Source organism: Coenobita brevimanus, chromosome 39 (assembly GCF_032717465.1).
Source record: "Coenobita brevimanus isolate Jiangsu-jjx chromosome 39, ASM3271746v2, whole genome shotgun sequence".
Lineage (NCBI taxonomy): Eukaryota > Metazoa > Arthropoda > Malacostraca > Decapoda > Coenobitidae > Coenobita > Coenobita brevimanus.
This window is the reverse complement of record NC_136992.1, coordinates 21,455,377-21,471,501: the sequence shown is the minus strand read 5'-3', so window position 1 is coordinate 21,471,501 and position 16,125 is coordinate 21,455,377. Positions and strand designations below refer to the sequence as shown.

Sequence of the window (16,125 nt, the reverse complement as noted above, 5' to 3'; positions counted from 1 at the left end):
AGATTGTACTGTTCACAATCGTTCTTCATTCGAGGCACTCCCCGGGTGGCAGATAAGGGAACGCCTCATAGATATATGAGGTACCTTCTTAGATGGCATGGACCATGGGACCCCCTTTAAACACACAGGGCTCCATCGAATACACCGAAAAAGGTGGCACAAAAATTACATCTCACCAGACACTATGTGGCAGGGAATTGAGATTATTTTCCAGTTCCCCCAGGGAGTTGATTGTAGCTCCAGTCGATCAGGGTGGTACTCCCAAGGTTGATGGAAAGCTGATGCCAGGGAAAGCTAGAGCTCCCATTTCATCAGTCCGAGGGACTAGCTTCTGACCAACCCCCTTTGCTGAAGTTTTTCAGTGTTTCTGCATAACAGAGAGTAGTCCACCATGCTCTCCAGTACAACTTCCTCTAACTGTCATCATCAAACTAGATCCACATTATACACAACACTTCCTTTTCAAAATTTTGTTAAAAATGACATCACAACACCATGTCTCGGAGTTCCTGGGGGAGGGGGGGAGCATGAAAACCTTAGCCATCTGCCCCTCTCCAGGTGACGACCAAGCGAGATGCCTGGAACCACTGTCTGTCTCACATCTTCATTTCTGCAACATTCGCGACTTTTCCTCTAACTTTCTGTCTAGCACCACCTCTCCTCCTTTAAACCTCACCTTCTCTTCCTAACGGAGACCCAGCTGTCTGAGACAATTGATAGCAAACCCCTCTCTGTATCCTCCTACTTTCTTTATACTCAGTTCAAAGCCAAAGGTGGCTGTTGTGTATAGGTACGCAACAACATATCTTGCTGTCGTGGTCTTGAACTTGAATCTTCTGAATTTGCTGCTCTCTGGCTTCGACTATCCTGTCTTTCTCTGACTAAATATAACTGTGCTACTTATCCCCTAATTCTACAAACCATGAAAATTTTTCTGACTGTCTTACTTCAAAGATGGAACACATCTTATCAATTTCTCCTGTCTCTGAAATATTCATTCTAGGTGATTTTAATGTTCACCACCACCTTTGGCTCTCCTCACCTTTCACTATTCCACCTGGTGAACAAGCCTACATCTTTTCTATCCTTACTGATCTAGAGCAGCTTGTACAGCACCCTACCTGTATCCCTGACCACCTTGGAGAGAGCTCCAAAATACAAGACCTCTTCTTTACAACTAATCTTTCTGCTACATTGTTAATCTTTTCTCTCCACTGGGTTCCTTAACCTGTCCTATCACTCCAGAAAGGCCTGTGGACCCTCCCAAGAAGAGGTGGCTGTCACACTTTCGGTCTGCCCCCAGGCAGTACTTATTTGATTATCCCTGGAATGATTATTGCTTCCACAGCAGCAAGTCATCTGGTTGTGCATGTTGCATTACGGAGGTTATTCTCTTGTGCATAGAAGTATTCATTCCTTTCTTTTATATTGTGATTAATGAGACTAATTCCAATAAATCTTGGTTTAATCACACTTGTTCTAATGCTGTCCACAACAAGGAGAAGGCCTACAGAAGGCACCAGAGCTAACCCACCCCTGAGTCTCATCCCTTTTATGTTTCTTGTTGGCAGCATGCAAAGCCTGTTCTTCACTCTGCTAAAAATAGTCATTCGTACTAAATGCTCTGAATTCTGCAACTCAAATTCTTCCCACTCCTTCTGGCACCTTGCCAGACATCTATCTGACAGCTTTTCTTCACCATCCTTCCCTCCTCTTTTCCACTCTGATGGCTCTGTAACTAATTTTTCCACTGATAAAGCAGAGCTTTTTGCTCAGACTTTCTCCTGCAATTTTACCTTAGATGATTCCGGTGCTGTTCTTCCATCACTTCTAGCCCCTCTGACTACCTCATGGCCGACAATAAAATTTCTTCAATTGATGTATTTTCTTCCATCACTGACCTCGTTATTAACAAGGCATATTAGCTTGACGAGGTCCCTCCTATTGTCCTCAAGAACTGTGCTTCTGTGCTTACACTCTGCCTTTGTCAACTTGTACCTTTCCTTCTTGTTGGAAGGATGCTGTCATTCAGCCTATCCCAAAGAAGAGTGACCATTTCCAGCTCTCTAACTATCGTCCAACTGCTTTAAAATTCAGTATTTCAAATTTTATTAAATAAACTCTTTAGAAAAACAAATTTTAAAGCATCTTTCCTATCACAAACTTCTTTCCGATCGTCAGTATGGGCTCTACCAAGGACACATCACTGGCAAGCTTCTCACCATTCTTTAAGACTCCAGGTCATTTTTCTTTCGGGACTTAGGCGATAGCTTTGCCATTACACTTTACACATCAAAGGCTTTCGATCGTGTCTGGCATAAATCTTTAATTCCCAAACTGCCCTTTTACATTTTCTATCCTTCTAATTGCCTTCATCTCTGGCTTCTGGTCGTTCTGTAGCTGCTGTCGTAGACAGCCACCATTCTTCTCCTAGTGCTATCAACAGTGGTGTTCCTGAAGGCTCTGTCCTAACACCAACTCTCTTCCTTGTATTCATCACTGACATTCTAAGCTCTACATCTAACCCTATCCTCTCATAGGCTGATGACTCCACTCTGAGGCTATGCACACCGAATATCTGACTTGGCTCATATATCTGATCGGGGTAAAGGCAATCTTGTTAGCATCAAAAGCTCAATTCTTACATCTTTCAATTCATCAAAATCTTCCGCAGGACTACCCTCTAGTTTTTTACATTATTCTACTAAATCCTGCATCGTCTGTGAACAAACTTGGGGTTTCATTATCTCAAGATTTATCTTGGAAAGATTAAATTACTTCCCTTGTATAATCCTCTTCCAAGAAATTAGTTGTGCTAAGTCTATTGTGAGCCTTGTTCACCCCTGCAAAGTTTTTTTAAATTTATGTAGGAGTCTCCGTCGTAATGTAGAGCACAGCTCTCAGGTACAGCCCTTCTCTACAAGATGGAGCCAGAGGCATTTCGTCTCATTAACTCTCCTCCTTTTACTGGCTCCCTTCAACCTCTGTCTCCTCGCTGTATTATTGTATCCTTATCTCTTTTCTATCGCTACTTCAATGGTCACTGCTTCTTTGGAATCTCTGCTTGCATCCCTCTACCACTATGGCAGGCGCGTAGCACCCTTTTATCAGAAAACTCTCATCTCTTTTCTGCCCAGCTCTCTAATGCAGAAGTTAACCGTTACTTCCAATCCTTCATGTATGCAGCAAGTCAACTCTTAAACTGTCTTTCTCTGTCTGTATGATCTCCAGTCTTTCAAACTCAGTGTGTACAGACATCAAAAAATGAACAGATCTTGAATTTGGCTCTCTGTTATGTTGTTTATATTTATTTATTCATATTTTTGACGAAACAGTCTTGTGGGCTTTAGTCATCGGTTCCTTCTTCAAACATGAATTCTACTGATAACGGTCTCAGAACGATGACGCCTTTATATCCTCGCTACAGTGATATGGTTTTATTCAAATTTGGGGATAACTTTCGTAGTGGACGAGATATGGCCGTATTCCATTTCAGGTATGGGTGACACTTTCGGGCTAGGTGTCAATTTCTGATTAGCGTTACTCTTGGTCTATGTGTCAGTTTAGTTATGGCTGTCAGTTTGTTTTTTTGGACGTCACTGTTAATCTTGGCGACAATCTCGATCTGGGTGTCCATGTCTCTCTGGATGATACTTTCGGCCTTCGTATCACATGATGTCTTAGTGATAATCTCTGTCTGGATGACACTTAGGCAATGGAGTCACCTTCTCTCAGGGGGTTACTTTCGGTCCAGATGACACTTTTAGACTCATTTTCGGTGTGTTTTCTGTTGCGATTAGGATGGGGTGGTGTTGTATGCACTGATCATATCCGCACCAAAGTGGGTACTCTGTCTTAGTCGGCACGCTCGAGTGTGTGTGTGTGTGTGTGTGTGTGTGTGTGTGTGTGTGTAAACAAAATAACAAAAACTCTTCATCCATCTTCAACCAAACGTGGTAGAATGGCTGGAAGCTAGCCAATGAGAAAAACTCTTGTCAAACACTGACCTAGCATGATGACCATAAACAGATTTTGACGAATTTAGACCAAACTTGGTGAAGTGGTTCAGGTTAATGGAACAACGGAATGCGTCAATTTTGAGAATAATTAGTAGTACGCCAATGTCACAGGGCCAGGTCAGACTTCCTCGTGAGTGATCAATCTGTTTATGGTCAGACTCCTTACTCTCGTTAGGAATGGTCACAAACAAATTGCCTCCATGTCGCCCTGTTCCCTGCCATTTCGTTGCCCTCCCTCCAACTCACTCCCCCCCTCCTTTCACATACCTCCTCACTCCATCCCTCTATCTCATCCTCGGTCTCCCCCTCCCTCTCTCCCCCTCCACCTCACTTACATACACTCTCTTCGTTAGTCTCTCATTCTCCATCCTCTCCACATGGCCAAACCACCTCAGGGTATTTCTCCCAGTTCTTTCTGTCACATCCATATCCACACCACAATGCTCGTTCGTTTCCTCATTTGTCAGTCTGTCTCTCCATGTAGCTCCACATGCTCCTCTAAAATAACTCATTTCCACTGCTCTCGCTTTTGACTTGTGTCCTTCCAACAAGGTCCAAACTTCGCGCGCATACATCAAAGTTGGTATTACAGTACTATCATGCAGCGACTTTTTTTCTTTTTTTTTTACTTCCATGCTCACATCCCTATTTCTTATCACTTCTTTCAAAGAACCAGCAACCTTTCTTCCCTGCTGTACCCTTTCAAGCACTTCATCGTCTAAACTTCCGCCCTTACTCATTACATTACCCAAGTACTTAAATGCACTCACATTTTCCATATCCTCACCATCCAGCCTCGCTGTCCACTCAGTGACTCCATTTCTCACGAAGACCACAACTTTACTCTTACATTCACTTTTAGATTCAGTTTTTTACACAGTCTCCCAAACTCATTCACCAAGCCTTGCAGTTCCCCTTCGTCTTCACTTAACAGTACTATATCACCTGCACACAACAGAACAGGAAGTTTCCAAACGCTGCCCTCTCTCATTACCACTCCACCATCCACTGCCCTACTTTGTATCTCTTTTATATCTCCATCCACATACAGACTTAACAACCACGCAGACATGACACATCTCTGTTTCAATCCAACATTCAGGCAGAAAAATTCATTCGGTTCATTATGCACACACACTTCAGCCCTAGAGCCCTCATACGTATCCTTCATGGCATTCGACGGCCTCTCAATTGTTCCATATGTTCTTAATATTTTCCACATTCCACGTCTATCCACTCTGCCATATCCTTCTCCAAATCCATGAAGGCCACATACAACTTCTTTCTCTTCTTTAGAAACTTTTCCACTAAACACTTTCGGATGAATATCTTATCTACACAACCTCTTCCTTTCCTGAAACCTCCCTGTTCTTCCCCAACTAATTCCTCTGTTCTTTCCCTAACTCAGTAATAATCCCACCATATACTTTTCCTATTACACTAGAAAGACAAATGCTTCTATGATTACCACACATTTCTTTTTCCCATTTTCCTTTGTACAGGAAATAATTATATCTGACTTCTAATCCCCCAGGACTCTACCTTCCTCCCAGGCCAATCTGCACATCTTCCATGTTCATTCTGCTACTATTTCTCTCCCGTGCTTCGGCATTTCACCGCAGAATCACTTCCTGGATCCTTCCCCATTTTGATTTTCTTCATTACTTCCCCCAGCCACTTATGCTAGCGATTCTCTCTGTTTAACAATTCCTTAAAGTGTTTTCTCCATCTGCTCACCTTTTCTCCCATCTCCACTAGCCGTCTGCCATTTTTACCTATCACTCCCCTACTACCTTCTTAATAGCCCAGTCTAACTTTCTTTACCTCGTTCCAGAGCATTTGCTTGTATTCCTGCCATTTAACATTCAAATGCCTTCCAAACTTTTCATCCACTCTCTTCTTACTCTCTCTTATTAATCTTTTCACCTCTCTCTTCTTCTCTGCATGTAACTCTCTGTTACATCTCACAACTTTCTCCATGCCTCTGCTTCCCATCCACTCACTGTATGCTACCTCCTTTTGTGCCATTGCTTGTCTCACCTCCTCATTCCACTGTATTGTTCCTTGCTCCCCCTTTCATCTTCTCTTCACCCCACACACCACCTCACATGCTGAACAGATTTTTTCTATGAATACATTGTACACATCTTCCACCTTCCCCATCTGCTCCAAATCATATTTACCTAATCGCTCCTCCACTTCTGTCTTATATTCTGCTTCTTTTACATCCCCTTGCAGCTTTTCTACCCTCTTTCTTTGGACTACTTCCTCCTGCACTTCTCTTCTTCTTTTTATTCATCGCATTTGTACCTTGACATTCATCGCCACCATGCAGTGGTCAGACAGTCCAGTTCTCCAACTTCTGTATGCTCTCACATCCATCACATATCTTCTCATTCTCTCATCCAGTCATTCAGTTCACCACCCACCCTTCTCATCACTTGCCATGCTTACCTGTGGATCATTTTGTGCCTAAAGAGGGTATTGGCTATCACCAATCCCCTCCCCACACAAATGCCCACTAGACAACTACCATTCTCATCCATTTCTCCAAGCACACCCCACTCACTAACTACTCCATCCACCTTCACATTTCCTATTTTTCCATTCATATCTCCAATCAAAAGCACATTCTCGCTCCTCTCAAGCTTTTCTGTGCACGCTTCCACACTTACCCAGAATTCTTCGTTAACTCTGCTCACACAGTTTTCTGTCGGTGCATGCACACTCACAGTCACACACGCTTGTATTCCTTCTTTTAGTCTTAACCAGACAATCCTTGAGTCAACTGATCCATACTCATTTATATTCTCCTTCCATCTCTTTCACAAAATAATACATACAACTTCCTTTGTCCTCTCCTTCACACCTACTCCCACACATATACTCAATCCATACTCACACTCTCTCACACTCTCACCACACCATTTAGTCTCAGTCAATCCACATATGTACACTTTTGCATCCTCAAGCACCTGGACAATCTCTCTCTCTCTTTCAATTCATCATTCACACCCCTCACATTCCACACTGAGATCCTCACCATATCCTTTGTTCGGTTCTTGGTCATCACCTGTGGTCAGTCCTGGTCCGAGGCATTTTGCTTGTCTTTTTAGTTAGTTGTTTTCCAGGGAGGGGCACTAACCCTCCGCCAACCTATTTGTTGACACAGAGGAAACATGTATGGGATTGTTATAAGGTTAACTAACAGCGTATTAAATGATTTCCTGGATAACAGGAAATCAGTTGGCTTTTCACTCAGTGTAGAGTCACCTTGAAGTACAGTAGCACTGCACTGAGTGAGCGGATGATGGGTGCCCCACTGACGAGACTGATGGTTAACAAAATAACTCACTTTCGATCTAATTTTAGTCAACCCTAGTGGAAGGGGTGAGAGTCAGACATGGAGTAAACTATTTTATTAACAGTAAGTCAAAGGACAAGGTCAAAAAGCAAGGTCAACTTAAACAGTTTTTATCCTATTTAGACCGAACTTTGTGAAAGGGGCGAAGTTATGGCAAGAACAGAACAATTGGATTTTGAGAACAAGAAGCCAAAGGTTACAGTCACAAGGAAAGATCAAAAGTCATGGTCACATTGTAAGGTCATTTTTCGGACTGTGTCTATGACTGAACAAAATACGAGTACTTACAACGCTTTCGATCTGATTGGGCCTAATCTTTCTGGAAGAGCTGAGGGTTAACTAAGGGGTTGACTTATACTTAGAACAAAAGGTCAAAGGTAAGGGTCACATGGCAAGGTCAGCTTAAACAGTTTTTGCTCGATATAGACTAGGCTCTGTGGATGGTTCAAATTAAGGAGAGAATAAAAGATTTAGATTTTGAAACCAGTCAATTAAAAGTCCAGATCACAGGGAAACGTTAAAGCTCAGATCCCTTGGCATGGTTAACTTAAACAGTTTCCATTTAATTTTGACCAAACATTGTGGGAGGGTTCAGGATAAATCAAGGGTGAGGTGACTCCAATTTGTGATCAATCAGCAAAGGTCCAGACCACATGCCAAAGACGGATGTTCAGCCTTTGGACCAACTGGTGGTCATTAGTTGTGCTCTCTGAGGGCTCCATCTTGTTTATTGTTTAATTATTACTTCACTCATAAGATGGTGTGGTGTGGTGTAGTGTGGTGTGATGGGGTACAATATGTAGTGTGATATGCTGCTGTATGATGTGGTGTGGTGTGGCCTGATGTGGTGTGGTGTGGTGTGGTTTGATGTGGTGTGGTATGGTGTGGTGTGATGAGGTGTAATGGTGTACTGTGATATGTTGCTATATGGTGTGGTGTGTTTTGATGTGGTGTGGTGTGATTTGGTGTGGTGTGGTGTGATGTGATGTGGTGTGGTGTGATGTGGTGAAATGTAGTGTGATGTGATGTGGTGAAGTATTGTATGAGGAGGTGTAGTATGATGCTATGTGGTGGAGGGTAGGATGTGATGTTGACTGGTGTGTTATAGTATCATATGGTATGTTGTGATGCAGTGTGATATATTGTGGTAAGGTGTGGCGTGGTGTGGTGTGGTGTGATGTTGTGTGGTAAAGTGTGGCGTGGTATGGTGTGGTGCAGTGTGATTTGGTACCATTAAGTAGTGTGGTGAGGTGTGGCATGGTGAGGTGTGGTATGGTGTGGTACGATATAATGTGGTATTATATGGTGTGGTGGTGTGGCATGGAATGGCACAGTGTGGTGGTGTGGTATGGTGCGTGTGTAGTGTGTGTTTTGTTGTGATGTGGTTTGGAGTGACGTGCTGTGGATATGTGGTGCAGTATGGCGGTGTGGAGTGGTGTGATGAGTTATGTGTGTAGTGTGTGGTGACGTGGTTTGGTGTCTTGGAATGTGGTACGGTGCAAAGTAATGTGTGTGATATGGTGTTTTGTCTGTAGTGTGTAGTGATATGGTGTGATTTTGATTTGCGACGTGGTGTTGCTTAATAGCAAGGTGTGGTGTGTGGAGTTGTTGTGTAATGGTGTGATGGGTGCATCCCACTTGGACAATTCTTATAAGATTATTTTCCAAACAGACGATTGTAGTTAATAATCAATGAATTAAGTAAGGCACTGTGATGAAATAATCGCGGTATTTTCATCCTCCACCTGACGAAGTCAGAGAAAGGTGTTGTTATCACTGGGATCAATAGGTGTCTGGCAGTTGAGCTGGGCGGCAAGGCGGCAGGCCGGGGGTAGAGATTTCGCTTCCGAGCCAGAACTCAGAAAGTATTCACTTAGTATAGAGTCATGAAATGTCACATAGTTATATGTCTTATAGTGAACTGCTGCCTAATGACTGGTAGAATGTTGTGTCTTGAGTGTTTTATTATTTTTAATAATGAAAATGTTAAAAAAAAATCCAGACTTTTCAATGTGACCTAAGCAAGGAATCTGAAGGGCCTAGGTTATGTGTCCTCAAGGTATTCTTACACCAACCTTTAAAAGGAAAGATTTGGGGAGGGCCGTTATGCATTTAGGTTAGGTGTGCAGGGAGGTGGGGGTATATGCTTGGTCAGATGGAGAGTTGCAACAGCGTAGTGTTGCCTATGTTTTACGTAGCCACATATAAATAAAAATGTTGTATATATAAAAGAGCAGAGCCAATTATGTGATGATAATTTCTGAATATATTTAATCAAAACTAGCGTATGTCGACTCGACATCAGTAAAAACTCAGCAAGTTTTTTTTTTTATATATATCTATATATATCTATCCGTCTGTCTATATCTAAAAAGATAGATAATGAGACGGATAGATAGACTGATAGACAGATAGTTAGACAGATAGATTTTTGAAAAGGGAAAATTATTTCTAACGCTGGTTAGGATATCCTCAGCCGTCACACCAAAATGCTGCTTGTCACCAGTTAGCTCTATTTTATTCCTTATATGTATGTCCTTCATAATTAAAGTCATTGCCAAGACTGTGAGTTATAATCTCTGCCATTACGACCTGAGATGGAGACTCAATGCATTTGCTGCCTTGGAGAAAGAGTAGAGCTAACCAACTTGTCATTTCAGACACCCGTCAGTTACCTGCCTACTTTGTTTACACTTCTACAGGCAGACTCTGAACAGTCTAGTTTGTTTAGACTCCCAGTTCAGGTGACAGGCGAATCACTTATAAGCTAATGGTTTTGGTGGCTATGCAGTATGCATTGCGCTATCTCTGTTATAATAAACACTTCATACAAGATTAAATTAATGAAAACAATAACATCCACCTTTAAAATGAGTTATCATACTAAAGTGATCAGTGTTTGATTGATGGAAATAACAGCATGGTGACAAAGAATATTCCAAATGGGAATTGTCTTTCTGGGAAACAACCATCTATTTAGGAACCGTCTTAGAAGGACTAAATCATGTGATGCAGTTTCGTATGGTATTTTGTCAACAGTATGTCTGGTGTGATGTGGGTGGTCGCGTGTGGTGTGATGTCATGAATTAACGTGTTATGTGATGTGGCTTGGTTCTTGTGCATTGTGGTGTTTTCCATTCCTATTGTGGCTTTCGTTTTATTTTTCTGTTATTCATAGTTTAGCTTTCTCTTGTTCTTTTAATTTTAAAAAATGTTCCAATCTTCATGTTTCTCTTGTTTTTTTCCTTGACTTTTCCTTATTCTAATATCTACATATCAATAGTCTCACATCAGTTCTTAAGATCCCATCCTTCTTTCTGCTTACAATTCCTTCTTCTGTTTTCCATTATCTTCATTTTTTTGTGGCTTAAAATCATATTCTTGTACTTTTTATGTACTTTCTTGCAATCGTTTCCCTTACTCTTTTTGTATTTGCTTTTCCTTGTGTTTTTGTTCAGTTTTTCATGTACTCTAATTTTTTCTCTTAGTGTGCACATTTTTTTTGTTCGCATTAACCATGTCTTCATCCGTACTTTATGTATATTCCATAAATTTACCCATTTTCTTCTTCAATTATTCCCAAGCGTCCCATCATTATTTCTAGTTTTTTTTACGCAACTCCTGTGTGTATATATATTCTTCCTATCAGTTTACATTGATTTTCCTGATGCTTAATGTAAAATTTTCCCATGTACAGTAACTTCTTGCTTATTAGTTTGTTTCTTGCAAACTTGGTTTTCACACAAGATTTTTCCCCGCATAATGGCTTCCCCCCAAGTTTATTCCTGATTTTTTTCATACACTTGTTTTCGCAATATTTTTTTTCATTCATAAATTTTCCTAAGTGAAATTTCCTGTCATAAGTGGTTAATGTGTTCCCGCGTAAATTTCCACACAGTCCATCCTGAGTAAATTACTTTTTAGTAAATTATTTCCCGTTTCAGTTTTTCCACACAGGATCTTCACTTCCCGTCAGAGATCAGGCAGACTTTTTTTTTTTTTTTTTTTTTTACCAATGATTAGCGAGATGAGGTGTGAAAGTGATGGGTGTCTGGCCAGGATGTGAGGTGAGGTGAGGTGAGGGGTGGCCACATTTGAGGATAGGCAGGTAGTGAGTAGAGTGGTTGGCCAAGTGAAGGGAGGTTAGTGGAGGTGAAGTGAGGTAAGGTGAAAGATGGGCAGGTGTGAGGGTAGGCAGGTAGAGAGTTAAGTAGCTGGTGTACTGAGGTAACGTGAGGTGAGGGTTGGCCAGGTGTGAGGGTCGGCAGGTAGCGAGTTAATTGGTTGGTAATTGCGGGATGGGCGGGGTCGAGTGACATCCTGCTCGCTATTGGTTGCCATTAGCCGCACCGTGACGTACCGACCCCCACCCAGCCCTATCACCCATCCCCATATTCCTTCTTCTATTTCTGTATAGATCAGTCTGGGTCTCCATCAGGCCGGCCGTTTTTTACTGAACTAATTCACACACACACACACACACACACACACACACACACACACACACACACACACACACACACACACACACTGCAACATATCATAAGTACAGATATTGTACAAGTATGAAGTATATGAGCTTGTACAATATATGGAAGAAAATTGTACATTAAGGACCCTAGAAAATTGACTGGACAATTGCCATTCCAAGGACTTAACATTCAAACCCAGTGGGCATGATGGTAGGTGGTGGCGACCGTCATCCACTCACCTGATGCACTACTGCCCACTCCTTCTGTCACCTTTATCACTCTAGTGTTTGTCTTCCTCTTTTCCTCTTTCTCCCATCCTTTCTGTCGCTTCTTGGTATATTTTTTCCACTTCAGGTGGCTCTACACTAAGTGACAAGCCTCATGGTTTCCTGTAACCTAGGAAACCATTTACAACACTGAGTGGTAACTATATAATCGTATAAAGAGGTGGCTCCTACTGTGGTTCCCCTGTTAACTAGGTGGAGAGAAACAAATGCTGCATCCATCCGAGAACTGAATTTCTACACTTTGCCCTGCGCCTCGCTCTGGTGACGCGCTGTATGGCGCAAGAGAACATCAGTTCACTGCACGAGACGGCTCTGTAGGAGCGGTTGCTTTGGATCTACATCATCAGACAAACCGGGATCACTCAGCCACAACAACCTAATGGGCGACTACAGCTACTCATACCTATACCATTTGGGCGCATTACCATTAAATTTGAGCAAAATATATTTCAATTGGGCGCCACTTTATACTTCATTTGGGGGCTGAGTAAAAATAGAGAAGTGGGCGCCAAATGAAAATAGATTATCTTAAAACCTTACTTATATTCAACTGGAAAGGGTCATAACCATATTGCATAATCGTTTGCAAACATATGACTAATACAAACTAAAGAGTAAAACAAACAATAGGTTAGGTTAGGTGGCAGAAGTAACGATGTATTGGCGTCCAAATGAAGGGGTATACTGGCGCTCAGATAAAATAATCTCAAACCGAATTCTCCGCCCAAATGAAATGCAGCCAGCCACAGTACACTTACAACAATCAATTACATAATAAGAAAATGACTACAGCTGAGAATGTAACATTCAAGGATATGTGTTCCCTCGTGTGGTAGATGACAACTGAGTGTTCCTTTTGGTTGTAGCATCATTAATATCACAACGGGTTGGTTGTAATTAGACTCATATTTGCCTCTTGAATCAGATAACGTCTTTTTAACCTCCACCTGACAAATTCAGAGGAAGGTGTTGTTATCACTGGGATTAATAGGTGTCCGTCCGTAGATCTGGGCTGCAGGGCCGCTGGCCGAGCATGTAGATTTCGTTTCCGGGCCAGAACTCAGTAACAATTCACTTTAGAGTCATGAAATTTCGCATAACTATGTGTCTTATGTGAACTGGTGCCTTTTGATAGGTAGAATGCTATGTCTTCAGTTTTTTTTTTTTTTTTTAATAATGAGAAAACAAAACGAAAATATTTCTTCCAGAGACTTCATTGAGACCTTCACAAGGAATCTGAATGGCCCAGGTTATGTGTCCTCAAGGCGTTCACCTTACGCCCACCTTTAAAAGAAAAGATGGGGTGGGGGGGGGTTGAGGGTTGTTATGTGCTTGGTTAGGTGTGCAGGGATGTGGGGGGTATGTGCTTGGTCAGATGGAGGGATGCAACATTGTACAGTAGCATTACATCTGTTTAGAATTTATCACTGATAATGCCAGACGACAGTAATTAGTTTTTAGCGCCCCTAACAGTGACAGGAAGAGTAGAACTAGCCTCTCTCCTTCGAAAAAGTCACTCTCAGGTTGATTTAAGTCGTCTGAATATAGCAAGAAAATAATTAAAATAACATTATGAGTGAAGAAATTGAACATAAATGCTCGGCTTCACAATAGTTTCGCAGCAATCATTAACTTTTGTGACGGTGCTGGAAAGAGTTCAATTATTTAATCTATTGGACTCGTTTGCCTAACTCATGAGCGATCGCTGGGAGAACAGATTTTCCTTTTGGGCTTTTCTGACCACACCCTACCTCGTCCAGGGTCCGTGGGGAAACTATACAGCTAAAACGATGACCTATGTTGATTTCTACGTTCCATCACCGAACACAGACTGTCATAGGCAGCATACAACTTACGGAATATGTATAATTATGTGACTAGTAGATGCATTTGGAATCTTGAGATTTTGTCACTTGGACGGTGAATTTCTCAATGTTAATAATAATTTAATAGAAGAACTGATTTACAATTATCTTTCAAAAAATCCTAATTTACTTAGCGTGAGGCTGCAGTGCTGAAATGATTATCCATCCATAAGTAGCCTATGGAACTATACCCACGAAAACTAGCCGGTCAGAGACAAGCATTATAAAATCCAGTAGCCAGTCTCTGCTTTGACTGGGTACGTATGGGCTTAGTCCCAATAAAACGATTCCCAGGTAGGCTGTTTCCTACTATTTCAAGTTAGACAACTCCCGCATTGATGATTCCTAGATGGATGATTCTTGGGCACCATGTTATTGCCATCACTTAAACATCGCCTGATTAGCTTAGCATAATTAGTTATTTAAATAGTAATTATTATTCTCCTTATATTTTAAGATGTGTTTGTCCTAACTGGTGAATATCTTCATAAGTGAGAGATACCACAGTGCATTATACTTGTAAGTGCAAAAACAATTAGTTTACTAGTGCTTCGCCTCTGCCACCTTAACTGGCTGTTTGAACTAAATGGGGAGTTCAGTGTTTGACCGTCACTGTGAAAACGAAGTAGGTAGGTAGCTTTGGCTGGAGACTGCAGTGACACGATAGTTAGCTCCGTTCTTTCTTCAGGACAACACATGCCCTGTCTCTCCATACCAGGTGGTAACGCCAGAGCCTGGTACTCAAGGTCGTCGCAGTAACCTTATTCATGAAGGGCACACTTACACTGACAAGTTAATCAGTGATATGCAGCGTTGGAGGTGTATTTCAAAAAGCTGATCTTTTGGACATGCACATGTCACTGTTATCGTACCTGACCAAAGAGTCCTGTACACACACACACACACACACACACACACACACACAGATAATATATATATATATATATATATATATATATATATATATATATATATATATATATATATATATGGCAAAATCGGCTAGAAACGGACTATCGTCCAGTTGGGAATCCTCCAGTGGCAGTGTACATGTTCTGTACATATTTATGAAAACATGTATCTGTAGGCCGACGAAAATCAGAATCAGTAGAGAGCTCATCTTTCACCGAATCTGTGTGTGTGTGTGTGTGTGTGTGTGTGGGTGTGTGTGGGTGTGTGTGTCGTGATGTTATGAAAGTAATGTATACCGTTTCTCACGTCTGTAACGAAATACCGACCATCCTACTTCATGTGAATTTCAACGCCCCTTCCGTCCTCTCCAGAACTGTCAGCCACTACCCTTGGACAAAGTTTCAGCCTCCAGAGTTATAAAATGTCAACCCCTGCCGTAAATTATAAAGCCATGTCGTAAAATATAATTCTCCCGGATCAAAATACAAACCCGTCTCCGTGAAATACAGACCAAATATTGCGATAAGACCAACCCCCGTCGCGAAATAACCTCTACTCATACAGTATTTTTTTTCTCTCTCTCCCCCTGTCGTGATATTCCAACCCCCTAGCGTGACAGAGCGACCTTAAGACTTCTAATTTATACTGTTGCCCCCACCACCTCATCCCCCTCCCTCCCCCCTTACTCTCTCCATCCTCTGCTCTAACTCCTCCCGACCTCTCCCTCTTTTCTACCTCATAATTCCGTCTTCTTCCTTCTCCCCCTGCTCTTCTTCACCCTTCTCTTTTTCTTCCTTGTCCTTACCTCTTCCTCTTAGGCTATACATTTTCCCCCTCCCTCCCTCTCTCTCTCTTGCTGGTCTTACGAATCTCAGTTTTTTCTCAGATATATTGAACATTACGACGAGTCTAAATGAGTAAAAAAATTTTGTCTCGATATTCAAAAAGGATTTGACAAAGTTCCTCACAGAAGACTGTTTCACAAGCCAATGTATTTTATTTCAGTGGCAGTGTGCTCATTATACATTAATAACTACACTAGGTAGAGGGCAAAGAGCTGTACTAAATGGAAAAGTATCGGAATGGAGAGGCGATACAAGTGCAGTGCCAGAGATTTGTGTTTGGACCTGCTTGTATATATATATATATATATATATATATATATATATATATATATATATATATATATATATATCCCATTGGAGC

General features: G+C 41.6%; 1 protein-coding gene across 1 annotated transcript in view; it reads right to left on the bottom strand.

Moving 5' to 3' along the window:
- The window catches only part of LOC145396751 (heart- and neural crest derivatives-expressed protein 2-like), a 98,947-nt gene that overhangs the window by 37,823 nt on the left and 44,999 nt on the right, over positions 1–16,125 (bottom strand). The window contains exon 2 of the mRNA XM_080270035.1: positions 10,144–10,166. Coding sequence (XP_080126161.1) covers positions 10,144–10,166 — 23 coding nt within the window. The remainder of the gene's footprint in view (positions 1–10,143; positions 10,167–16,125) is intronic.